The sequence below is a fragment of the Suricata suricatta genome, chromosome 1, assembly GCF_006229205.1.
Source record: "Suricata suricatta isolate VVHF042 chromosome 1, meerkat_22Aug2017_6uvM2_HiC, whole genome shotgun sequence".
In the NCBI taxonomy this organism is placed as follows: domain Eukaryota; kingdom Metazoa; phylum Chordata; class Mammalia; order Carnivora; family Herpestidae; genus Suricata; species Suricata suricatta.
The window spans coordinates 52,352,355-52,379,530 of record NC_043700.1 but is presented as its reverse complement, the minus strand read 5'-3'; the positions used below and the strand labels follow the sequence as shown (position 1 = coordinate 52,379,530).

Here is a 27,176-nt window from a genome sequence, read left to right as displayed (position 1 = left end):
TAAAACCCAGGTCTGGCTGTTTATTTATGACTCTTTGCTGGTCATAAAATTGAATTAGATTCTTTGAAAATTGACTGAAGAGCTCAGGCTTCTCAATAACAGCAGGGTATTTGCTCTTTCTTTTGGCAAATAAGTCTTGCAGAGAATGTTTGTGTACAAGTAGTGATACCACTGAATGTATTAGAGGTGAAGCTAGAACATGGGTGGCCTGAAAATACCATATAAAATAGCTTTACAAAAGCTTTCTCCAAAACTTACTTTGTAACTCTTGCCATTTAGATAAACCACTGCTGTTTTTGCAAGGACTTGACCAGAATATTGATCGACGCAGATGTCTGCACAGAGGAGAAATAGAAATATGGCCTGTTTCCTTTTCCATCTTTGTACAACTAATCACTTTTGTCCCCCCAACTAATCACTTTTAATTATACTAAGATCTTTAAAAATGTTTAGTTCCCTCAAATGCCCTTTACCTTAGACATGCAGATTGCAATTTTCTATGACAGAAGTGCTTTCATTAAGAATTCGATTCCTGTCTCAAGATAAATGTTTGAAAATACGTTTTAAAGTGATATTGTTGGTACCAACAATATCTTAGATTGAGGAAAACCTACATCTACAAAAATGACTTTGGGAAATCTCAGGTATGTGACTGTGCTGATTTTAAGAAGCCTTACATTATTAATCCAAGCAGAGGCTTAGCATACCCTTTAAAAAAAAAAATGCAGATACACTAAAATGTGTTTCCCATCCTAAAATAAGTATTTGGCTTCAGAAGAGGAGAACAAAATTTGGGACTACAGGGTGGTTTTTTTTTTTTTTTTTTTGTCCACTTGACTTTAATTTTTTTTGTGATCAGCCCTCTAATATTCAGCCTCTTCTGACACAGTTTAATAGCCATCAACTGCAGGACCTGCTTATTTTGCAGGATGCAGAAAAGCATTGTGGGAGCTCCCCTTGAACAGAAGGTCTTTAATTTCCCCATTTCACAACAGCCTTAAAATTTGTCAGTCCTATCCTTAATGAGCGAACATTGGTTTGTTCCTTCCCCGATATATTCAGAAAGTTAAAATTTGAGTTACAATTTTTCTTTGAAAGACAAAACACTTTACTAATATAACACCTCACAAGGAGCTGGCTGCTTGTAACACTGCGGTTCCTGGAAAATACAGTGTCCTCTCTAAACAAGAATTGGGGCCTTTAAACAGAGCAGCTCCTCCATGCTTGTACATCAGCCAGCTGAGGCTACCTAGGGCCGAGGTGAACTGGACTCCACACTCTCGCTGGCTCGTAACCACACAGGGTTATGCAGTTCTCTGGCTCATACCACGCATTTCCTGTGGGTCAGCTGCAGTGCTGCCCCGCGTCTTCCCTGCAGGGCAGCCTGATCTCACACAGCCCGCCTTGTGCAAAGGAAGAGGTAATGCTGAAGCACTAGTGGGATTTTAATACTTCTGCTCACAAGTGCCTCACATCATTTTGTCCGCATCTGGTTGGCCATGGCAGACCCCATGGTCTAGCCTGCTTCCAGCGGGCTGGGGAGAAGAATTATTCCCCAAGAACAGGCAAATGTTTTGAACATCATTAGAGTCTACCACAGTGTGAGAGCCCAAAGAAGCCAGAAGTCATTTGACTGACCAACTTACCTTTTGGACCATCTTAACTAAAGAATCTAAATTTGAAGCACAGGCCATCAACTCATTTCTGGCTGTAACAATTTATTTTAGATTTATTTAGATTGCAGAGTCCAAAGAGCACCAAAGTGCAATTCAGAAGATGCTTTTAAAAATTAATTTAGGATTGTACCAAGTTGAAAAAAATAAGAAGGTAAAATTAAAAAAAAAAAACTCACTTAAATTGCAGGTAAAAATTACCTAGATTTTTTCTGGGGGAAAAATATAATTGAGCATGAGCATTTTATTTAGAATACTCATGAAAACTGGATGCCAAAATAGTAAAAGGTAAATTTTTTCTTCTCAACCATGAATATATGTTAAGTGTACAGTCTGACTAGTTCATCCCTAAATATAGTTCTTTGTTGTTTTTTATGTCTTCATGGTCCAAAGTTTTAAACAACTTAAAAACAATTTTTGTGTCCCCAAGAAATATATTCGGAGACCCAAGAGCCTAGTTGTGGCTGTGATGCACCAATTTCAAGGGCTCCTAGTGACACAAACAAAAGTTATTCTCTTGCAACTGGGAAACCAAGGTGGAAACTTTGGCAAATGTTCTTCGTTTTGACAAAGGTTCCTCTACCAGATTGCAAACATATATGTGTATTTATTCATTATACATAAATCTTATATTTAAATACTTACATATGTATATATGATAATTATATATACATACACATACACGTTTTTCCATAAATACACTTGTTGATACCCACAGTACAGAGAAAATTGGATCCTTTGGTTATTATCTGGCAACTTGATGGGAACTATATTTATCACACCAAGACTATAACCTTCACTACTGATTATAGCTCAAGAAAGATGACCTAGAAACATGTTAACCTATTCCCTACATAGATTCCAATAAAGTCACTTGTTCTTTATTGTCTGTCAGAAACCTGGAATCATGACTTCTGCTGAAGCAACCAAAATGCTTGCCTTAAAGACTTTAGATATTAATATGCAAATTTTTTTTAAGCTTTCATGTCAGTTGACATAGTCATATATTTAATGTTCGGACAGATGTTTGGTGACTGTTAGGCTAACCAGCTCTCTGTAGGCATATTAAGCTGAAAAAAACCTCAAATAATACACTTTACCGTACGTCCCTGTAAACATTCAATCTGTTTGATAAACTGGACCTGTTGCCTATTCCTGTTTGTTGAGAAAAATTATAGTTTAACTGGCTTATGTACATAAATATAATCTATAGTGTTTATTGAATTCTTTTATTCATAGAACACTTAAAAGAAAAACTAGATGACTATATTAAGCTGTGGAATGGCTTAGTGAAGGTATTTCGAAATGAAAGAAGAGAAGGTTTAATTCAAGCACGAAGTATTGGCGCCCAGAAGGCTAAACTTGGACAGGTAGGAAACATTTGACATTTTACAATGTCGACATCTTGGATTTGGTAACTAAAATATCATATACATTTTATTAATGTTTATTTTTGAGGGGAGAGAGACACAGAGTGTGAGTGGGGGAGGATCAGAGAGAGGGAAAGAGACACAGAATCCACAGCAGGCTCCAGGCTCTGAGCTGTCAACACGGAGCCCAGCATGGGGCTCGAACTCACAAACTATAAGATCATGACCTGAGCCAAAGTCAGCTGCTTAACTGACTGAGCCACTCAAGTGCCCCAAGATCATATACATTTTTAAGTACCCTTCAGATTTTTTTTTTCATTGAAATGCTGGCTTTATTCAACAGATACCTTCTATGTCAGAATTGACTCTAATGCTAATTTATTATGAGCATCTAATTTTAAATTGTGTGTGATATGTGATGTATCATATATGAAGAGTGTTCTTTCTCCCTGCCTCTGTTTTTTAAGGTTCTGATATATCTTGATGCCCACTGTGAGGTGGCGGTTAACTGGTACGCACCGCTTATAGCTCCCATATCTAAGGACAGGTAACATTACTTTGCTGCTTTTTTTTTTTCTTTCCTGGGTGAAAAGTAAACCTTGTCCTAGAAGGACAAATACAATTCTCATTCTCCTGATTCTAGTTCAATTCAGTGCCTCAAGCGCTGTGTTTTAAGTGTTGTCATTCAGCCAGTTGTTCCTGGGATGGAGCCAGATGGATAACTTTGGGCTGATTCAGATGCAAGCGGTCCGGCCTTTGGGATAAGCATTGGGTGTCTCACTCAAGAATCATCTTATGGTTGTATTAGTGAACAGACAACCCTTGAGCTCCAAAAGCTTTGTCTAAGAGTCATGTTAATTGCTCCCTCTCCGCGGTGGGAACAGTTCTAAACATTTGAAGACCCATGCTTTGAGATGATACCTATTGGTTTTTTTATGCCCTTTTGAATTATTACTTTAGATGAAAAGGACCAGCTGTTACTTGTGTCAAGGCTTTGGGTTCTTGTAGAAACTTTCAAGTTAAAAAATTTTTTGTATGTTTTTTATTTATTTTTGAGAGACAGAGACAGTGCACGCAGGGGAGGGTCTGAGAGAGAGGGAGACACAGAATCTGAAGCAGGCTCCAGGTTTTGAGCTAGCTGTCAGCACAGAGCCTGATGTGGGGCTTGAACCCACAAACCGTGAGATCATGACCTGAACCGAAGCAGGACGCTTAACCAACTGAGCCACCCAGGCACCCCGAAACTTTCAAGTTTAGAAATAGACAGCTATTCAGTGGAAATGTGGCCATCACCATTATTACATTTACAGAAATGTCTGAATAGAAGGCAGCATTAATCTCCTAGTTCCAAAAGCCTTCCCTGCTTTTAATCCAGAATTCTGACTGTTTCAGAATTGAGGGAAATAAAACCTGCCCCTGGGGTGAATGGCATGAATCAAAGGAAGAACTTTGGGGGATTTAATCATCAGTGGATTTGGTCTGAAAGCCTATCATAAACATTTTTCACTCACCGACTTAATCCTCATAGCATCTCTGCAAAATAGATAGTATTAGCTACATTGTATTGAGGAGGATATTGAGGCCTAGAGGAGTTCATTAATTTGCCCCAATTCAAACAGCCAATAAACTCTCCCACTGAGATCTCTGTGTGGCACTTTATTTATTTAGAAATCTGAGAATCGTGAGAAGTGAAGAATAGCACACCTTCACTTCCTCAGGTGAAACTAGCAGTCCTTAGGCATCATAAGGAAATGGTTCTCCACGGCCCTGCGGCATTCCCACACGTGTGCCGCGGTGACCCCCACGCCGCCCGGCAGCCGAGGATACAGCGCCTGCCTCAAATCCACTTCCCCCATCAGAATTCTGTAGGTTTTTCTCTTTCCCGTGGTTCCTGAGGTCTAAAAAGCATTGTACATGGTTATGTAAAGCTGTAATCCCTGTCTCAGGAAATGCATTTCAAAGTCCTTTCTGATAGGATGACCATTAAAACAAGCCAAATCGTCTGCAGAGTTGATCCTCCGTCCAGTTAGTCATATAGAACTAGAATCTTATGAAGCCCAAATACAAGGTATTTTTTTGCTCCATGGTCTCAGGCACTACTTAAGTTCTTCAGCAAGTTTTAAGGGATTTTTTTCTCTTCTTTTAAAAAAGCAGGAATACAATACAGTACTTTTCTTTTTCTTATAATGAAAGCTGTTTATTGCAATAAAAGGAGTAGGAAAAGGATGTCACATAAAGGAACAGATTTTCACAGTAACTGTTTCCAAAGAGATAGAAAGCAACAGAAAGTTGGGAGAACCACTGACAACATAGTGGGTTTCATTTCTCTGTGCACACACTCATTCACACACATTCACACTCACATATTCACGGTCACACACATTCACACTCACATTCATTCTCACACATTCACACATTTATACTCACACTCATATTCACACTCACACACATGCACGCTCACATTCACGCTCATCCTTACATTCATACTCATTTTTTTTTTAATGGAGGGGTAAGGAGGAACATAACAGTCAGGAAAATCTGATAAATAATGCAAAATTACCATGAGAAAATTGCCTGTAGGAACAAAGTAAATACGAGAAAACATGATTAAGTTCAACATTTGTCTGTAAGCTGAGGGAAAAGTCTCCTGTGTCCTTCCTTTACAGAAAAGGGCTCCTTGACTTTTAAAGACATTCATTTACTTCCGTTACCCTAATGGGGAAAAAAAATCAACAATAAAAAGAGCTAATACAGTTAGGCATGCTAAACTAGTCAGTTTTGGGTTCTTAAATGCTTTTCCATTTTCTGTAAATGTTTCAGAACTACATGTACTGTGCCTCTAATAGATTACATAGATGGGAATGACTATTCCATTGAACCACAGCAAGGTGGGGACGAAGATGGCTTTGCCAGAGGGGCCTGGGACTGGAGTTTACTGTGGAAACGTATTCCCCTAAGCCACAAGGAAAAGGCCAAAAGAAAACATAAAACCGAACCTTATCGGTAAAGATTACTACTTTATTTCCTTACGTGGAATGTCTCTCTAAGTACTTTTTTTTTTTTCCTTCCCCATGTACTTGTGTAAATATGTGGGTCCGTACATACTTTCCATTTCATCTTTGCTGCTGTCATCAACACAATACAGAACCATTTGCACTGTGCCGATTATAGATGTCATAAATGGCAACACATATGAAATTGTACCCCAAGGGGGTGGTGACGAAGATGGGTATGCCCGAGGAGCATGGGATTGGAGTATGCTCTGGAAACGGGTGCCTCTGACCCCTCGAGAGAAGAGAATGAGAAAGACAAAAACTGAACCATATCGGTAATCACTAAATCACTTACATGTTTTTCTTTTCTCCAGTTGCTGCTAATCTACTAACATTTGGCAAGCTAAAAAAATTGTTACTAACACTGTAGATGCTATCTCAGATTCTGTAACAGTTTTTCCCTTACTTAACATTAGCTCAGAGGTTTGAATTCACCTTTACTACTTTGTAATTGTTTTTTCTCTAAATGCAAGCTCCATTTTTGGGGGGTTGGAGGGAGGTTTCAAATACAAGTGAAAAAAAATCTTTGCCCTCCTATCCTAGGAGACTAGAATCAAATTTTACTCTCTTGACCATACTTTCATTCTGTAAATTTAAAGTGCATAAATTACTTACAGTTCCATTTTAATGTCCACTTTGATCCCTTGGCTGTAGTGTTAACAATGAAAGAGAAATAGCAAGAGATTTCTTTAGGTTTTTTTTTCTTCTTTGTGTTTTGTATGCTAACTTATAAATACTAATTTTGTACCAGTTGAATCTGATGGAAATACATGACTTTGGAAAATATTACACAAAATCCTTTATCACTTCCTTCTCAGAAGAGCACTTGATTAAAAGGAAACTTGATTCCAAAATCAGCTTTTGTCCCTTCTTACAGGACAAAGTGGACAGTTCTGTTGCTCTATTCTTTTGGTCTTTAAACCAAAACATTTTACTGTCCTTCAGAGTGACTCCAAATGAAATGGTTGGTCAGATGTTAATATAGGCTTCTAAACGTGTCTAATTTTGTTTTTCTGATCTTATGGTTCTGCTTTTGGCCTCTCTCTGCTTGTTATGCTACTGATCATGTTAGAACTCTCTTTGGGGAAGGTGTTTCCAATGCCATGCAAACGCTGGTGGGATCTGGGCATGCTGTAAGACCAGATGCTGAGATGGCAAACATAAGGAAATTACGGAGTTTTAATCTTTGACACTTCCAAATTTCTCCTTGAAGTTCCTTTTTGAAACAGGTCAGGAATTTACTGCTTACCCACTTGATTTAATGAATATTTCTGGGTGTAAAAAATAAAGGGTCATGATTATATTCACATTCTGCTCGTTCCATGAGCTTAGCTAGTCAAGACGTTTTTTTAAAGTGGTCTTCATGGTAAGGTGCATTTAAAACGACATACTGGGATAATCGGGAATACGTTTAAAGCTCAATAAAGCATAGTTATAATCATTGTAAATGATAGTTAAAATAAACGTGACATGAAAATAACCAAGAATGTGCTGGTGATGCTTACTACCAGGTTAGGCAGCGTGTCTTGAGAAGAGAAGGCATAAGAGAATGACTTTCACTTGATGTGATTTCCTTTAATATTGAAAGTATTACTTGATTTATTATTTATCCACCCAACAAATATTTAATGAGTGCTTACTCTGTGCCAGACACTGTTTTCTGGGGATAAATTTTTAGAAGATAGGTTTTCATGGCACCTAAAATGTAAAGGGTGAGACAGAAATTAAACAGATAACTACACAGATAACTCTGGAACAGCACCTGCATAAGTAGTGTGAAGAAAAATCGGAGAGTACGTGGAACTTATGGGAAGGAGAACCTAATCCAGCCAGTAGGAGTCCAAACAGCCTCTCTGACAAAGTCCCCTGCAGGCTGAGACTTGAAAGGTGAGGAGTCAGCCCTGTGGAGAAAGTGGAAGAACGAATCAGGAGAGAGAACAGCAGAGGTGAATCCCAGAGCTAGAAGAGAGTGGGTCGTGTTGGAGGCGTGAGCAGAGCAGGGAAGAACTCAGGACGAGGACTCCCACTCAGGGGTGGGAAGAGGCTGGCGTCACCTGGGCCCACGTTGAGTCCACTCGGCCTGCTGTGTGATTAGATTGGGGTGGAGGCAGAACAGAAGAAAAGACTCAGTCGGGGTGTTCCCTTAGCAGTCCAAGTGGTGGTAGCTTGGTCTAGGATGGTAGCCACCAGTGATGTTGGAAAGTAGAACAGGCTCAAGATAGATTTTCAAGATGGAGTTGATAGGATTTAGTGACAGAGTGGATGAACATTAGGTGTGATGATGAGGAAAGTACTCTGATTGAGTCTCCAGAATGAATCATGATATATTAGTAATTAATTGGGAGGTAGGGAACAGGATGAAAATGACTCGCCTTATCACTTGCTCTAGTGATGTGAATGGCTCGTCCCTAAAAAGGATCCAATTCAAGATTCCATTCAAGAAGCTCCACAACACACCCCTTTTGCATTCCTACCTCCTGACACAGTAAATAGCTAATGTCTAATTCTCTTGTGTCCTCTCTGTGCTACATTTGCAAACTCTGAATGAACTGTGGCTGTTCCACAGTGATTTACACCCCTATTCGGCGTGCCCCTGAGCTATAAAATTAAAAAATGACAGACTACTTCCATGGTCTATGGTTTCACTCATCCTAGAATGACTCATAAATCATTGTAGGAGCAGTTAGCCGACCATGGTGGTATGGCTCAGTATTTTTAGGAGAGAAAGAGAAAAGTCTGCCTTAACTAACTCTCAAGGCTTAATTTTCAAACCAGCAAAGGAACTAAGGCACCCTCTAATGGCAAAATGATGCAATGCTCTGATTTGCAGTGAACTATAAATTGGATTTCAGACAGAAATTATAAATTCATTAAAGAATTATAAACACATTGTTTTGTGAAGGCTTTGTAATTTCTTAATGTTTGGCCATCAGTTTTGTCTCTTCTATGCATTATTTAGACTATGTTCCAAAAAGGCTTGTTGTCTATTTGTAAAGGGATTCTGGGGTTTATCTTTAATAGTTATTGCACTGTTTGTTGTCTTAGGTCCCCCGCCATGGCTGGTGGATTATTTGCCATTGAACGAGACTTCTTCTTTGAACTGGGTCTTTATGATCCAGGTCTCCAGATTTGGGGTGGTGAAAACTTTGAGATCTCATACAAGGTAACATTTCCTTTAAACATATGCAATTTTTCAAGTAGTTATTATGGACTTTGGTGACTTTCAGATAAGGCTGGTTTCTCTGGGAAAAGACCTATTGAATGCAGTTCTCTAAATTATAAAGAATAACAAAAATGGATGCCTTTAGGGGGAAATAGGTCAAAATGCAAAATCCAGACTTACTGCATATTTACATGGCTCATCTCAGCATTGAGGCCAGAAAACTTCAAAATTGAAAATACCCGGGCACCTGGGTGGCTTAGCCTGTTGAGCATCCGACCTCGGCTCAGGTCATGATCTCGAATCATGAGTTCAAGCCCTGCTATGCTGACACTCAGAGCCTGGAGCCTGCTGTGGAATCTGTGTCTCCCTCTCTTTCTGCCCCTCCCCTGCTCACACCCTGTATCTCTTTGTCTCTCAATAGTGAATAAATGTTTTTAAAAATTTTTTTTAATGAAAATACCCCCTTTTCCCACTCCCCGCCTCACTCCCCAGGCTTTCTGTGCACCGAAGTCTTTTGTTATTAAAGCCCTTTGGAGAACCTACACGTATGGGAGCCACATCTGACCATCCGCTGACACACTTACCCTTTGTCTATATAGGACCTGATGATCCAGGACAGCAGCAGATCCCAAACATGACTGTGACCCTCAGACTGACCCTGGAGCTGTCTTCCTACAGTGCCCACCCTGTTGTTGAGGCAGCCCTTGAACAATAATACCTTCCAGACTCCAACCCATCCCCACCCCCATTTCCCAAAAGAAAGAGAACTGTATCTTTATTGTCTCTTGTCTTAAATGTCCAGAGACAGAAGAACAATTCAGTCCCTGCTCTCAAGAGACTTAGAGTTTATAAGAGATTAGAATTGTACTTAAATTCATAAAATGGTAAGAAGGTAGTTGGCATTCAATTGATGTAATTAAGAAACAGCATTGTGGGGGCATGTGGGTGGCTCAGTCGGTTAGGCGTCTGACTCTTGGTTTCGGCTTACGTCATGATCTCACAGTTTATAAGTTCAAGCCCCATGACAGGCTCTCTGCTGGCAGCGTGGATCCTGCTTGGGATTTCTCTCTCCCTCTCTCTCTGCCCCTATCCAGCTTGCTCACTTATCTCTCTCTCAAAAAATAAACAAAAAATTTAAAAAAAAAGAAGCATCATCATACTGGAAGTAAATTTTGAGGCAAACAAGAAAGGTGGGCATGGTATCGATAAGCAGAGATAGGAGGGGAAGGAGACCTCGGAGCAAATAGAATGGGGAAAGGTACAAAAGGGGGCACATGAAGAATGTATTCAGGAAACAGTGAGGAGCACAGTTTAGCGGAATCGGCATGGGTAAGAAAGACATCCAAGACGATAAAGTGGACAAGTATGTTGTGGAAGAGAGCCTTTCATGCTGAGCCAGGAGATTTTTACTAACCTTGATAAGCAGTGGCAACCGATTGAAGATATTAAGCAAGGGAATAACATGACCCAAAGCCGCCCTTCAGCTAGAATAATCTCTGACTATAAATAAGGATAGCTTTGAACAGACAGAAGCTGGAGGAGAGGAAGCCAGCTTGGAGGTTATTATACGAACCACCCAGGTAGGAAATACATCAGCAGTGGAAACAGTGAGTAATATCAGGAGTGAAGCATCTGCGTGACTTTGCAAGATTATGCTGGGGACAGGTACTTAAAGCTGCAAGCACACAAGAGGCCCTTCGTGACTGGACGCGACTGCATTCCCTGTGGCCTTCTTTGTTATTATATGAGTCTGAAAAAACAGGCAAATTATTTTAGGATTTATTTAGTTTATGAATTCCCTATGGAGAGAGACTGTGTCTAATTTAGATTTTATATTTACATTGATAAGACAATTTTTCAGCTATATTTTAGTATTTGAAATGTTTTTCTCTGGTAGATATGGCAGTGTGGGGGCAAACTGCTGTTTGTCCCTTGCTCTCGCGTTGGACACATCTACCGTCTTGAGGGTTGGCAAGGGAATCCTCCGCCCATTTACGTTGGGTCGTCGCCAACTCTGAAGGTGAGTGAGTCTCTGGGTGAAAGAAGAGAAGCCACACACTGTGGCGGTTACTTAAGTGTCAGCTCACTGAACGGGATACATCTCAAGCACGCGTGCAGCTTTTCCCTTTTGTTTAAGTTGAACTTACTCACGAAACACCTTATTTTTGTTTTGTTGTATCTTTATTTTAAGTCTGGTTGACATAGAATATTATGTATATTAGTTACAGGTATACACAGGTATTCAACATTTATATTCATTATATATTATATATATTATGAAATGATCACAATAAATCTAGCTACCATTTGTCATTATAAAAGTTGTTATAATAGTCTTCCCTTATTTCACCCCACCTCTGATAACCATCAGTTTCTTCCCTGTATCTATGAATCTGTTTCTGTTTGCCGTGTTTTTCCTTTGTCCTTTATATTCCACAAAGAAGTGAAATCGTATGGTGTTTGTCTTTCTCTGCCTTACTCATTTCACTTAGTATACCAGCCATGTTGTCCATCTAGGTCCAGCCATGTTCTCACAAATAGCAAGATTTCATTCTTTTTTATGGCTGAGTCACAGTCCATTCTGTGTGGTAGAGGGGACAGAGAAAATATATCTGTATACCCCACATCTTCTATATCTGTCCATTTTATCAATGGATACTAGGTTGTTTCCATATCTTGATTATTGTCATTGTAAATTGTATTGTAAATAATACTGCAATGAATATAGGGGCACCACTATCTTTTTGAATTACTGTTTTTCTATTCTTTGGGTAAATCCTCAGAAGTAGAATTGCTAGGTTGTATTTTTAATTTTTTGAGGAATCTCTGTACTGTTTTCCACAGCAACTACACCAGTTTGCACTCTCAAAAACAGCCACACGAGGGCTCCCTTTTTTTCATATCTTCACCAACACTTGCTGTTTCTTGTCTTCTTGACAATAGCCATTCTGACAGGTGTGAGGTGATATCTCATTGTGGTTTGTGTTTCCCTGATGACTAGTGATATTAAATGTCTTTTCATGGGTCTGTTGACCACCTGTATATATTTTTTGGAGAAATGTCTATTCGTGTTACCTGACCATTTTTTAACTGGATTGTTTGTTTTTTGATATTGAGTTCTGTGAGTTCTTTGTATATTTTGGATACTAACCCGTTTGGTTGGATCATTTGCAAATTAATGTCCTCCTATTCAGTAGGATATGTTTTCATTTTATTGATGGTTTCCTTCACTATACAAAGACTTGTTAGTTTGATGTAGTCCATTTGTTTATTTTTCTTTTGTTGCACCTGCGTGAGGATACAGATCCAAAAAATATATTGTTCAAGAGCTTAGTCCCAGTGTTTTCTTAGGAGTATCATGATTTCGAGTCTTACATTTATGTAGTCTTTAGTCATTTTGAGTTTATTTTTTATGGAGTGTAAGAAATTGGCCCAGTTTCATTCTTTTGCAGGTAGCTGTCCAGGTTTCCCAACATTTTTTGAGAAAGCTATCTTTTCCCCTTTTGGGGAAATCATCGGTGTCTTATAGTGGGTGGAGTATGGGTCTTTTACCTCCTTAAGTTTATTTCTAGATTTTTTTTGATGCAACTGTAGATGGGATTGTTTCCTTAATTTCTTATAGAAATGCAACAGACTTATGTGTATTAATTTTGTATCCTACAACTTTACTAAATTCATTTATTACCTCTAATCGCTTTTTGATAGAGTTTTTATGGTTTTCTATGTAACGTGTTATGCCCTCTGCAAACAATTAGTTTTACTTCTTTTCCAGTTTGGATGCTTTTTGTTTCTTTCTTGTCTGATTGCGTGGCTAAGACTTCCAATACTAAATTGATTAAAAGTGGCAAGTGTGGGCATCCTGGTCTTGTCTTAGATCTTGGAGAAAAAGTTTTTGGCTTTTCATGATTGAGTATGATATTAGCCTGTGGGCTTGTCATCTATGGCCTCCATGAAGCTGAAGTATGTTCCCTCTCCACCCACTTTATTGAGAATTCTTATCGTAAATGAATGTTGAATTTTATCAAGTGCTTTTTCTGCATCCATTGAGGTGATTATATGATTTTTATCCTTGTTTTTGTTAATGTGGTGCATCACGTTGATTTGTGGATATTGAACCCTGCTTGCATCCCCAGAATAAACCCAATTTAATCATCATGTATGATCCTTCCAATGAATTGTTGCATTCAGCTCGCTGATCTTTTGTTGAGGCTCTTTGCATCTGTGTTTATTAGGGATCTTATTATTTTTTAAGAATATTCATTGTATCCCACTTTGATTAAGATTTTTATATTGAATGCTCTCCACGAAGACATCTCAAATAAATTCAAAAAGGACTACCACTCTGTAGGAAGGTACTTGAAAGGAAAATGTTAGCTCCTATTATTCACACTTGAGAAAAATACTATTTATGTTTTGTTTAAAAAATTAAAGTAATCATATTAGGAGTTTGTGTAGGAAACAAAATCAAGTTTTTGAACAGTGCTTGCAAAAGAGTAATATCTTTTGTCCCTGAAGCCAGGGATGAACCAGAAAAGCTTCACCCAGAGGCCAGATGTCACACTTCACACAGAGGCTAGGAAGATGACGTCCTCTATTCTTGACCAAACAACTTTGAAGTTTCTTTAGTTGTGCTGTTTTCATAAATTCTAAGAGCATAGGATTCTGATTCCATTCATTTTCTGGAGCCTGCAATGAAGCCAAAAGGAAGTCAGAAGGAAGTTTATTATTGGCTGCAGATACAACTTGGGACAGTTTTTTAAAGAGAAATAGATAATAGAAGCAGAGATGACAAGGCCTTAAGAATGAACACAGCCTTCTAACCAGCCAAATTAGCATAGCAATGGCCAAATGGAGCCCCAGCCGGAATAGGAGATGAAACTAAAATATCCACACTAAAACAAAGGGCACCATATTAATACCTGGCCTGACTGGCATTACAGGAAAAGAACTTGCCCTTGGATTTGGACCCATAATCACAAAGAATGAAAAGTCACATTGATTCATGAAGGCCCGTGCTACAAGGAAAAGAAATGTGAGGGAAATATTTATCCATTCTAAATATGAACTGTACATATCATAAAAACTGTCTGATAAATGTAACAGTCTACACTTAGGGAGTGCCTAGAGTGTGCTAATGGCTTAGGTCTATTTATCCAGCTCGTCTGTCTTCTCTGAGCCTCAGACGCAAATAGTCAGTTGCCTCTCAGAATTATCTTCTCAGATGACCCTCAGACATTTCAAACTCAATGGAGTCAAGGCTGAACTTTTTAACTTTTTCTCAAAAGCAATTCCCTTTCCTCTGTTCTCTGTTTGCCCATGAAAGACACTTATGGGGCATGTCAGGGTGGTCTTCCTCCCTTCCCTCCCTCTGTACCAAGCCCTGAAGAGTCTACCTCATACATATCTCTGAAACCCATTCCTTCCTATACTTAGTACAGGTCCTCAGATCGCTCCCAGATAGATATTGAATAACCTCATGTTTGACTCTCCCCCCTCAGGCTCAATCCCCTTCAGTCTGCCTTCCTCTCACCACCAGTGTTGTTCCCCTGAAAATTAAATCCCATGTCTGTACCTGCTTAAAACTTCTGGGTGGCTGTCAGCTAAAAGATAAAATTCAGAGAATTTTAGAAAAGAATAATAATAATGGCTATGTTTGAGTATTTATTATGTACCAGACACTAATCTTACTAGATTAACTCCTAAATTTTCACAAAACACAACAAGGTAAGTTGTGGACTGCTTACTTTTAGGACTCCAAATGCACCATGATTTGCCATGCTTCATTTGGGTATCTCTTTGCCCTGAATACCGTTCACACATAATTAACCAGACCTTCAAGACTGAGCTGTCCAGTACCCTTCCATGGTGGCCCTCTGGCCTTCCCCATCCCAAATTAAATAAATGCTCCTTCTTTGTGTTGCTGTAACCTTATGTATGCGTGCTTAATTCTTCGTGTTCATTAGTACTTAGAAAACATGGGCTTTATCTAATTTTGGATGAATTTGCAAAAATTAAAAATATTTAGCAATAGGGGCGCCTGGGGGGCTCAGTCAGTTAAGCATCCAACTCTTGGTTTCAGCTCAGGTATGATCCCTGGTTTCATGAGTTTGACCCCAGCACTGGGCTCTGCACTGACCATGTAGAGCCTGCTTGAAGAGTCTCTCTGTCCCCCACTCTCTGCCTCTCCCCCACTCGCGCATTCTCTGTCTTTCGCAAAACTGAATAAACAAAATTAAAAAAAACATATTTAGCCATAATATTACATGTTTAAAACTGTTTTGAACCCATGGGCTTTTACAACAGCATGCCTGTGTGGGAGCATGTTCTTTTAGTAGGTATACCCTAGGAGAATTTTAGTCTGAACACAAGGTGTTTTCTACCCCTGATGTAAAACAGGGGTCAGCAACTATGGCTTTTAGGCCAAATCCAGCTCGTTTCAGTAAATCAAGTGATACCAGAGCACCACCACTTTGTGTGCATATCATCTGCGGCTGCTTCTCAGTACAGCGGGGCTGAGTAGTTGCTACAGAAACTGTCTGGCCTGCTCTGCCAAAGATACTTACTCTCCAGCCTTTTATAGAGAAAATATGCTGATGCATAATGTACGAGACCAAGGGACTAGATGGAGAGTGCACTCACGCTGTTACAATATTCATGCCTGCAGACATTCTTTCAGTTAAGCCTTTGCGGATAGATCTTGGTCAGTTATCACAATGTGAACTTATTTTATTGTTCTTTTGTTGCTTTTCCTTAAAGTACATCAACTGGTGAAGATATCCTGTAAATTCTGGGTTATAGCAAAATGGTTCTGTTACAGGCATAACCTGACCAAAAAGCCCCCTTGCAAAAAAGATGGGTTTTATTCAACAGAGCTATTGTTTTTTGTGATGGTTTCTGAAATGAACCTTTTCCCTACACATACTGATAGTGTGGTTCTAAAAGAGATTGTTCTGGGCAAAGGAGCACCCGTTTCCCATCAGCCTCTCTGGGCTTCACCTTCTTCCTCTAGAAGCAAGATGGAATATGTGATCTTAGAATATGTGATCTTACAGCTCAGATTCTGTGTCCATCACTTCTTAGTTGAATATGCATGATATTCTAGCCTAAGCAATCGACATATTAGACTCATTAACTCACTTGTGTTTGTCTTATTAAATATCAGGTCCTATTGAAATGAGTTTATTGTATGTTGGTCATATTTCTGTGTCTAAGATGGGCTGTTTACAGCACTGCAGGTACTCTCCTTTTTCATAATGATCTTTTCTTTTTCACAGAATTATGTTCGAGTTGTGGAGGTCTGGTGGGATGAATATAAGGACTACTTCTATGCCAGTCGTCCTGAGTCAAAGGCATTACCTTATGGGGATATATCCGAGCTGAAAAAGTTTCGAGAGGATCACAACTGCAAAAGTTTCAAATGGTTCATGGAAGAAATAGCTTATGACATAACTTCACACTACCCTTTGCCACCCAAAAATGTCGACTGGGGAGAAGTAAGTACCGGCCGGTATTCAGATCTCAAAAACTGCATGTTTGGAGACTGAGTTTGGGAGAAGGCAGAGAAAGATGGAAATAAGTGAGTAAAAGGGGAAAATTCTTGGAGAAAAGTTTCTCTAAAATCTGTCCGCTAACCTCCCCCACCTTTTCATCAGACTGTTAACAGCTCCTCGGAGCACCTGACCGCAGTGTTCCCTGCTCTCGGCTTTCGGACTTCCACCTGGAGCACTGTCCACTCCCTGCAGCCCCTGCCACTTCCCTGCCCCTCTCTCTGACTTCTCTTCCTGACTGATTCCTACTTACCCTATTGCTCGCAATTTAGAGAGCACCAGTTCTGAAAAGCCTTTCTTATTCTTCCCCACTCTGTCAGAAAAACTGAGTTTGAGATCTTTGCATATGTTCTCATAACACTCAATTGCCTATCTCGGGGCACCTGGGTGCCTCAGTCGGTTAAGCGTCCGACTTCAGCTCAGGTCATGATCTCACAATCTGAGTTCAAGCCCCGCGTCAGGCTCTGTGCTGACAGCTCAGAGCCTGGGCCTGCTTCAGATTCTGTGTCCCCCTCTCTCTCTGACCCTCCCTCTTTCATGCTCTGTGTGTCTCTCTCTCTCAAAAATACATAAATGTTAAAAAAAAATTAAAAAACAAAACAAAATTGCCTATCTCTCAGCCAGGCTCTCGACCCAGGACCTGGTTCACCATTGTGTCCCAAAGGACTAACACAGAGACTTCCCCCCATACACAATAGGCACTCAAACAGTGCTTTGTCAAATGAATGAATGGATTAATGGTAACTGAACATAAGTAAGATCAGGCCAAAGCATTGATTGGTGTTGTCATTTCTTTGTTTCTTCAAACTTGCTTTGTAATCTCATTTCTCATGTCCTCCCATCCATGAGCCTTATGTTAAACATGCCGTGAACTTCTAAACTTATGTATCATTGCTTAATTAAGTATTCAGTAAAGTGGTCAAGGGCCTGCTATGTACCGGTCACTCTTCTAGACATAAGACAAGCAGGTCCCTTTCATTAGGTCTCTCCTCTTTAGGGGGGAAAAGACAACAGGGAAACAAAGAAGATAATGGCAGATGGTTAACCCCTCAAAGGAAATAAATAGGTGATGGTCAAGAGGATTTAGGGACAGATTAAGGAAGCCTTCTTTGAGGAGGTAACATTTAATCTGAGATCTGAATGAGGACCAGAGAGCCAGGAGAGAGTGTTCCAAGTAAAGAAAATGGAGAGGTTGAAGACTCTGAGTCAGGAAATGCTTTGCCTTTATGATTATCAGAAAAGAGGAGATTAATGAGGAGGGAGGCCTTTGTCCTTTGGGTGTGGAAAGCCGTAGGAGGGTTTTAAGCAAGTAACATAAGTTGATGTACACCTCGCTATTTAATCACCCTGCTGTGAGGATTTAGAGTACAAACAGGGATGCCCATTAGGAAAGTAGTAGGGTAGTTCTGGTAGGAAGTGATGGTGGCTGAGACCAGGAGGTCAGAAATGGAACGGTGAAGAAGCAGACCAACGTAAGATACATAATTCATCTGGAGGCAGATCGCTGACGGACGGGGTCTGTGAAGGATATGGGCCAAGGTGACCAGTTCTGTTTTTTACTTGAGTAGCTGATTAGGTGGCAGCTGATTGGGATGCTGATGGAGGGGACGAGGGGGAAGTGGGGGGAAGAGCAAGTTCTTCATTGGTGTTCTGATCGTGGGAAGTGCCTGCGGGACATCCAGGTGCGGCTGTCGAGTTGATAATAGACTCATATTGAAGCCCAGAAAGAGGCAGTGTACATTTGGAGCCATCAGCGGGTAGATTGTTTCATGAAACTGAATGAACTCACCGAGGGAGAAAACAGAGGTAGATAAAAGAAGATGGGATCCATCCCTAAGGAATCCTGACGTTTAGAGTTTGGGAATAAAAGAAACCAACACATATGCTGTGCACATCTTGGTTTAATACCTACCTCCCCATACTCTTATTTCACCTCTGTGCTCCGTTATACCATATTATAGCAAATTGTGTTGCCTACTCAGTGAGAATCTGCCTGCTGTCCACCAGACAGCCTTAGCCCCACCTTTAACTTACCCTTCTCGCCCCCGCACTTCCTGCTTCCAAACATGTCTGATACGTTTTTTGCTTATCGTCTCTTTCCCTCCCTAGAATGTAAGTTCACTGGGGCAAGGACCTTTTATCTATTTTGTTCACTGGTGTATCAGAGCCTGCCACATGCTGGACACAGTACTCACTTAATATCTGATGAACAGATAAAGACATGAGTGAATGGATAGATGAAATTTTCTGTTCTCCCTTTATAAGCTCAACCCCAAATATATCTTTGCTTTAACCTTTATCCCCATTCTGGCCCCTGTGCCTTACACCTCGCTTCTCAGCACTCCCCCCACATTACAGGGTAAACCCCTACCCATTTAAACGCCACGTCTCTAGAAGCAGTCTTCAGAGTTCCTCCAGGCAGGTCAAGAGTCTCCTTTGCCCACATGCCCAACCCTCCATCCCGACTGTCCCCTAGCCCTCAGTCTCTTACAAACATGAGGGTCCTGGACCACGACTTGATGCTCCCTGTATCTTCTAAAGCCCCTGTATCATCATCATAGGGGCTCAGTCAGTATTTGCCAACTGAAAGAATAAACATTTTTTAAACATTTTATCCAAACACTGTAGTAATTTATAATTGAGACACAAATATATAGTATTTCCAAGAAAGGAAAAAGGTGATCTTTACACAAAATGTATGTGCCAAAGATGATCCTCCGTGTTTGCTTCTCTCCTACATTATTCACAGTCAGGTAAAAGTCTCACTGCCTGGTCCATCTGCCATACTCTGTGCCCCCAGGCCCCTTGGAGACAGCTACCAGAATTGCCGCAGAGCCATTTGGAAGAGTTCCCTTATGTATTCAGTTCTGGTCCAGACATGTAGGGCCAGTTTCTGTTACCACTGAGGTCATAGGTACCTGTACTCTATTTGCTTCTCATCCAGGCACATCATCATGGATCTGGAATTGTATTTAATTATATCTTTTTAAATTTTCTTTCTTCTGTGATATTTTATCACAATCTATAGACCAGTGCCCGTGGTTGGGATAAGCCCAATCCAGTGTTGACTTGAAGCCATAAATGATTTCAGAGAGGACTGGTATGCTGTAACCTCTCAAAGACGACAGCACCGTCAAAACCTGGCATGACGCACACCCAGAGTTCCACTGTGAATTGCAGGGTTTAGCATGAAGCCCTCTTGCGCTGAAGCTAGAGCACATTACAGCTAACCCGTTGCCTGCTCTTTGGCTCTTTGTTCATTTTTGCAGATCAGAGGCCTTGAAACTGTTTACTGCATTGATAGCATGGGGAAAACAAATGGAGGCTTTGTTGAACTAGGACCCTGCCACCGGATGGGAGGGAATCAGGTAAATAACCACATTTCTGTGTTTTTATAGGTCTGCTGCGTTGGAGCAGGTAGTCCTACTGTTCACAGGGCTTAGTTTGCTTTTTAACTTGATAGTTTTGTTTGGGTAAAGTAAAACATTCTGTAAAGCAAAAATTGACGGTGCCAGAACATTTACTTAGATGAGGAAGATGATAGCAGTATTGGTTTTCACACAAGCAGTCTGAATCTAGAATTTATGTCTGATATAAGAGATTAAAATATATTCCTGTGTGAGTATAGAATTATGTAAGCCAAGCTCTGTGAACAATTTTATTAGCAAACGTTGTTCAGTAAGCTAGGATGTTACTGCCAGTTAAGTATATTTCACTAATATATTTTATTTCCTTAGATGGGTATTGTTCTTGTCTCTGATTTAGACTGTGAAACGTCATCAGCTCTATTTCTACTTTTTATCTGCTCACATTGTTGGTACATAATAAATATGTGTTAATGACGCATTCGACAAGAGGCAAAAGAACATAATCCTTTAGGTGTTTGATATCAAATATCAAAATGAATATAGTTCATATCTCTGGACTTATAATTCTGAACATATATAAAAATTAAAGTAAGATAGTCACTGAATTTAATTTGAGTTTGGGGTTTTTTTTTTTTCCTTTTAAAATAATGCATATCAGGGCCTCCTGGCTGGCTTAGTGCAGCGTGAGACTCTTGATCTCAGGGTTGTGAGTTTGAGCCCCACATTGTAGAGATTACTTAGCTTTAAAATAAAATAATGCATGTCAGAAGATAAGGTGCCTCTGTTACTTTATTTCTTTTTTTTAATAGCTTTTTCGAATCAACGAAGCTAATCAACTCATGCAGTATGACCAGTGTTTGACAAAGGGGCCTGATGGATCAAAGATTATGATCACACACTGTAACCTAAACGAATTTAAAGAATGGCAGTACTTCAAGGTATTGTACATTTCAACTCCTGAAATTATACTAATTGTGATTTCATGTTAATAACATCTACCGTATGGAATTTAGACATATAAATCTTAAAGCCTGCGTTCAGTTTGACGTACATTTCCCTCTAGTCAGTCATTTGCTTTCCTCAGCATTGAGTGACTCCTTGTTCCATTTGTTTCATTCTCTGGTATAATGTCCTGTAATGAGGCCACAGAGTGTCCACGAAGACCCACTGCTAATTTCAGTAACACGGGAACATCTGCCCTGTGAGGCAATAATCACCATTGTTCTCATATCAAAATCTGATTTTTTAAATCTAAATGAGTCATTCATTAAAGTCAAATTATTAAAAAGTTCTGTATATTATTAAAAGTATATGTATATAATTTTTTTAAATATTGCATTTATATTTCATGTTGTCCAGCAGGTGGAGATAGAGACAAACAAATAACACTTGGAAATCTGGGCCTTCACAGCCTCCTTATCAGTGTTCTTTGCTAAACACAACTGGATAAATATTGCCTGTTGCTTTAAAGGTCATGTTTAGTTACTCACTGACACTGCAGGAGTTTTTCCGTTTCAGCTGTGAATGTTCAAATCTCCCTGCCAAATTGAATATTCTGACATATTAATGGATTTATGTATAATTTTCAATGTCTAGACTTGACTAAATTGTGAAACACAAAGTTGGGAAAGCTGCCCCAAACCGAAAGAACCTGGCACCTCTCACCGTTCTCATTTAGTGGTTGCTATCTTGCCAGGGCAGTCATGCAAGCCCTGCTTTGCTGTGTGGTGACGGCCTTGCGACCCCCCTTAGCATTCCCGGCTGCCCTCGTTCACAGATAGTTACCATGAAGCGGTTAGCGTGTGTCCGCGGCTGGGTGTTTTCCGATAACAAGTTAGAAGGAGAACCTTAACATGCATCCGGAAGGACAGAGCATTTATTTCCACAGCAGAGCGTTTATTTCCACAAAGATGAACACCAGCAATAAATGGTAGGGTATTAGTAAAAGCGTTAAAGAAGGCTACAGCAGACGAGAAACTACCATCCAAAGTAGTTTAATAGATAAAAAAGGGGATGCATCTATTTTAGATATTTTAAAGGCCACAGCACTGAATACACATCTGTGCATCAGGCATTACTAAATAATCCCTGGGACCCAGTGATGTGGTGCCTTCAGAACGTAGCAAAAGCACATCATATGATAATGGCAGAAAAGGAAAAAAACATAGAAACAAAAATGAGTAAAATGCCTTAGTTTAACAAAGGAGAGATTAATAGGAGGAATTATTTCTGACGAGTTTCATATAGGAAGTATTATTGTTCCAGGTCTGGAGATATTAAAAGGCTTTTCATGGAAGATGAATAAGAAAACTGGGTGAACAAAGGCATGGAATAAAGATGTATAGAAAACTCTAGGGATCATGTTTAGATTGGTATCTGTAAATGGTAATCCATGTGAAAGAACATTGAACTTCACTTTGTACATTTTTGAAAGTGAATGACATTATTTGAGGAACACAGTGATAGGAAACAGTGGATCCTTTTAGGAAAATAATTCTAGAAGCATTGTGTGAAGTATGGACCGTATGTATGGACTGATGAGCACATCAGCTCAGTCAGCAGTTCTCAGACTTTCCAGTCTCTAGGTTCTCTCTATACTCTTGAAAATGATTGAGACACCACCCCCCGCCCTCCCCTACACAATGATTTTATCTAGGTTATAACTAATAATATTTTCTGAATTGCAAATTAAACCTGAGAAATTGTGTACTTGTTGTTGTATTTGTATGTATGTATTCATTCATGTAAAAGTAATAATAACCCTACTACATATTAATATAAGTAACATTTTGAATGACAAATTACAGATTTTCAAGACAAAGTGGGAGGAATGGCATTGTTTTATCGTTTTGCAAATCCCTTTAAATATCTGGCTTAATGGAAGACAGCTGGATTCTCATATTGTTTCTGCATTCAGTTTGATGTGATGTGTTGTTTTAGTTGAAGTATATACGAGAAAACCAGCCTCAAAACATACAGCTAGAGAAGAGAGGAGTAATTTAATAGGCTTTTCAGATCATTGTAACTCGTCTTTGATGCTATTCCATGACTAGATAAGTGGTAGTTTCTTAAAAATTATTTGCAGTGTAGACTCTGAAACCATGTCAGTGAACATTTTGCCCTATATTACACTAAAATCCATTTTACTCAGGTCTGCTTTAGTAATATCATGCATTGCTTGTTTGGAAAATATTGGTTCGCCAAGTTATGTGGGTCTTCCATATGTTGACACATTTCATCATACAGTATCAAAAAATCACAGATATAACCATTGATTTTAGGGTAAAGCTATCAAGTTCATAGTAGTGGGTACAAGTTTTCCACAACTCGAATTTTTGCTTAAAACCTCAAATTCTGTCAGTGGCAACAAATGCTGTCAGGTGTGTCATTGTTTTCTAAGTGACAGGCTTACTTCATTTTCCAGAAAATGTCTACCCAGTCCCAAGTTTGAATAATCGTAGTTTGTCTAGAGTTATCGTTTCAGAGCAAAATGACATTACATGAAGAGAGCAGCTGGTTGGATGCTCAGGTCAAAGAAGTGTTCACATGTTTTCCTTTTCCTTCAAGATAACCATTGTACTTTCACTATAGGGAAATGCTTTATGCCATTTTCCATTTCAGAATGTTTTTAAAAGTATACTCAAGGGTCAAGATTTAATAAAACTAAATCGTTCCACTGTTTCGTCACTAGACATCCTCAAGTAAAACTAGTATTTTCTTTTTTAGCTGTGGATGGATGGCCATGAATAAGGAGACTGCTAGAACACATGTCACTGCTTGATTTATGCTAAGGGCCCAGCACATTTACCTGCCATTGCTTTTGCACCATCAGTATAAATGTCAGTGCAGTGAAAAAGGCAAATAGGGTCTTTGTATTGTTATAAAAATAGTTTTGACCGTATGGACCCAATCTTAGATAGTCTGAGGACTACAGTATGCCCTGAGTTCTCCTGAAGAAATGTACAACACCTGAGGGCTGAGCTAAGGCACAAGCAGTGGGTGCGAGAAAGAAGACACATCAGGGACTTTGCAAATATCAGTCCTCAGTTGTGGCTACAGTCTGAATGAATGAAGGGATGTGTGTGGCATGAAAGGCCTCTGTCCTGAGGACATGAAGGGTGGTTTTGCCATTAGCCAGGATGGGGACTGAAGACGTTTGTATACCATTGAATTTATTGGATCAGCAGTACATTATGACTTAACAGTAAAAGGGCTTAGAAGACTGACAATTAGGAAAAATCCAAAGTCTGTGATATGTCACGTCCAATTTGCTTGAACCATCTTCTTGTGAAAGCCAGGTAATGACTTCTTCTCATGTCAGTGATATCAAAACACAGTGCACATTTAAAACTCCTTTTTCCTTTGTTTTCCAGAACCTGCACAGATTTACTCACATTCCTTCAGGAAAGTGCTTAGATCGTTCAGACGTACTACATCAAGTGTTCATCTCCAACTGCGACTCCAGTAAAATGACTCAAAAATGGGAAATGAATAACATCCATACTGTTTAGAAAGAATAAAAGAAACCAATAACCTACCTACTGACGCGAAAATTTATACAGAACTGAAAACCGCCTGAAACCTGCTGCAACTATGATTAACTCTGTACAGCTCCAAACCCAGAACCTCCTGATCAGTTTGAAGGACATTGATAAACTGTGATTTTACAATAACATTATCATCTGCAGTTACTGTTTACAAAACTGCTTTTACCTTAAACTTTGTAGATGTTTACATCTTTTTTGTTTTGTTTTAAGATGATGTTGGTAATTTGTGCATTTAACTCTGTTTTAATTAGAACAGAGTTAAAAGCATTGTTGTCTTCTTTGGGATTACACTCAGGGGTATGAAAGGCAGTTTGATTTTTTTTTTCCTTTAACACACTTGAAAAAAGGTTGGAGTAACCAGACTTTCCTGTATAACTTGGTGATTATCAACCTGTTGTGTCTTTATTTAATTTTACATCTTTATGAAGCACTGCCACAGGTTCTGAGCCAAGGTGGCCTTTCTTCACAGTCATGCTGCTTTTTTGAAAGGTGAATTTCAACACATTTAGTGCCTCTTTCATTTCTCAATATATATTTCAAGAGCTTTTGATGAAATTTATAGGATGGTATTGACGGAATTGTCATCTGTATGAGGAATCCTTTTATTACTCAGAAATGAATTTACGTGCTACCATTTGCTCTGAAATTGAATGTTGTGTGGCTGGAGAAAGAAAAGACAGTATGGAACATCCCAAGGCTATTTCATAGGGTTGAAAATCGTATGGCATTAACTCCCTTACTTGCTGGCATTCCCAGTGCTCTGTTGATACTGTCTCCCAAGATCATCAAGAGGGTCTACCAACTAGAGAAAAATTGTCCACTGACATCTGGGATTTACTTTTCCCCAGTACCTGTCACCATAGAAAACTAGAAATAATTCTCAGTTTCAAAACCTTGAAATATGGGGGTAACAAAAATAACAAAACACCACTGTAAACACATCAAAGGTTCATTCTGACCAAGGTAAGAACTTCAAAGCCCTTGTTAGATTAAGCCTTACAAAAACTCCTGTGCATTATTAACCTAAGCTGTGCAACCTATGAAGCCAAGAGTGGATGTTTCATGCGTATCTTCATCCAAATGAAATATCCTACACATTTTTTAAATTAAAAAATATCTATTTAAAAATACAGTTCATTAACAAATATGAACTTCTGTTAGGTTAGGTTTTGGTTCTCTAGTGTTTAATTTTTTTTTTTAGGAAGCATATTTCTATTAGTATTTTTCCAGTGAAAAACACTTGTTTGGAATTAAACATTTATTAAGATAGGACTTACTATAGAAAAACCAAATAGTGCAAGTGGTCAATTTTAATTTCTAAATAGTTTTTTGTTACCCAAAAGATTAAAATGCTACACTGAGTTAAAAGAAAAGAAACAAACGGATGAAGTGGGGAATGGCAAGTAAATTAAGCATTTTTTATCCTGTAATCATGATATCATTTCAATGAAAGGAATTTCACAAACTACTGCCAGAGGGAACTATTTTTAATTACAGCTTAAAAAAGGAAAGAAAAAAATCTACACTTGTTTTGAAGAAAAGCCTACAAATTTCTTTCTTCCTAGTTTAGCTATTAAATTTGGAGAGTCAGAGTTAAACATCCTGAACAGAGTTTTACTTATAATTTTGAATTGTCAATTTGTATTTTGCTACTGATCTGTGATCAACCATTTTAACTTCCATTCATCTCTAGGGATGTTTAAAAAGGAATACATTTATATATGCTTATATAATTGCAAAATAAATCAACTATAAAAAGGAAACTAAGAATTGGTACTTCAATTACTTGTCTCTGCACATAGGCTCCATTTTCCTTGTTGAATAGATTATAACCTTGTTAACTATGCATAGGCCTAAGAAAGGTGGCACATAAACTGTGCATGTAAATTTTAAATGGGTATTTTGTGCAATTCGTTAATACTCTATGAAAATGATTCTATATATTGAAATCAGAAACCGTACCAAACATGAAAAACATCAGAAGCTGCTGCCATAGGACTATTTTCTACTGTAGGCTGCTTTGGAAATAATTCCCATATCCTTGCTTTGTAAGTTGATAATATCACTATGCATTTCTACACATTTTATAAATTTGATTTATGCAGATTTTGATACACTGTATGTTTCTGTAGAAATTGTATAAATATTCAAATTTTATTAGGGACAAATTTGAGAAGTTTATGTATATCTTAATTCTGGGTTGCTTGTTTTTTAGGTGAGAAAAAAATAAAATACTGTATTTTAATCCATGGGTTTTTTAGTGCTTGTAATCATTTCTAAATCCAAACACTGAATGTTTGAAATAATTATTTTATTGTTTACAAGATATACTAACATGATCGCTAAAATATATACCATAGTTATATGTTAAGTATATGCTGGAATGTTGGTTATAATTCTGCTTAGAATGTGCTTAGAATACATGGAGCTTACCTATCTGTAGGAAGGAAACAAA

The 27,176-nt window shown here is 38.9% G+C and overlaps 1 protein-coding gene across 3 annotated transcripts in view; it reads left to right on the top strand.

The window, feature by feature from the left end:
• Positions 1-26,970, top strand: part of GALNT7 (polypeptide N-acetylgalactosaminyltransferase 7) — a 134,256-nt gene extending 107,286 nt beyond the window's left edge. The window contains exons 4-12 of one of the 3 annotated variants that reach the window (XM_029938747.1): positions 2,913-3,043; positions 3,511-3,590; positions 6,189-6,371; positions 9,142-9,259; positions 11,157-11,279; positions 16,534-16,752; positions 20,076-20,174; positions 20,984-21,112; positions 24,548-26,970. In XM_029938747.1, the coding sequence (XP_029794607.1) occupies positions 2,913-3,043; positions 3,511-3,590; positions 6,189-6,371; positions 9,142-9,259; positions 11,157-11,279; positions 16,534-16,752; positions 20,076-20,174; positions 20,984-21,112; positions 24,548-24,685 (1,220 nt within the window). In that variant the 3' untranslated portion in view covers positions 24,686-26,970. Of the gene's footprint in view, positions 1-2,912; positions 3,044-3,510; positions 3,591-5,863; positions 6,047-6,188; positions 6,372-9,141; positions 9,260-11,156; positions 11,280-16,533; positions 16,836-20,075; positions 20,175-20,983; positions 21,113-24,547 lie in introns of those variants that run through there. The other 2 variants (XM_029938749.1, XM_029938752.1) reach the window with 2 other exon arrangements.
• Positions 26,971-27,176: the final 206 nt, after the last annotated feature.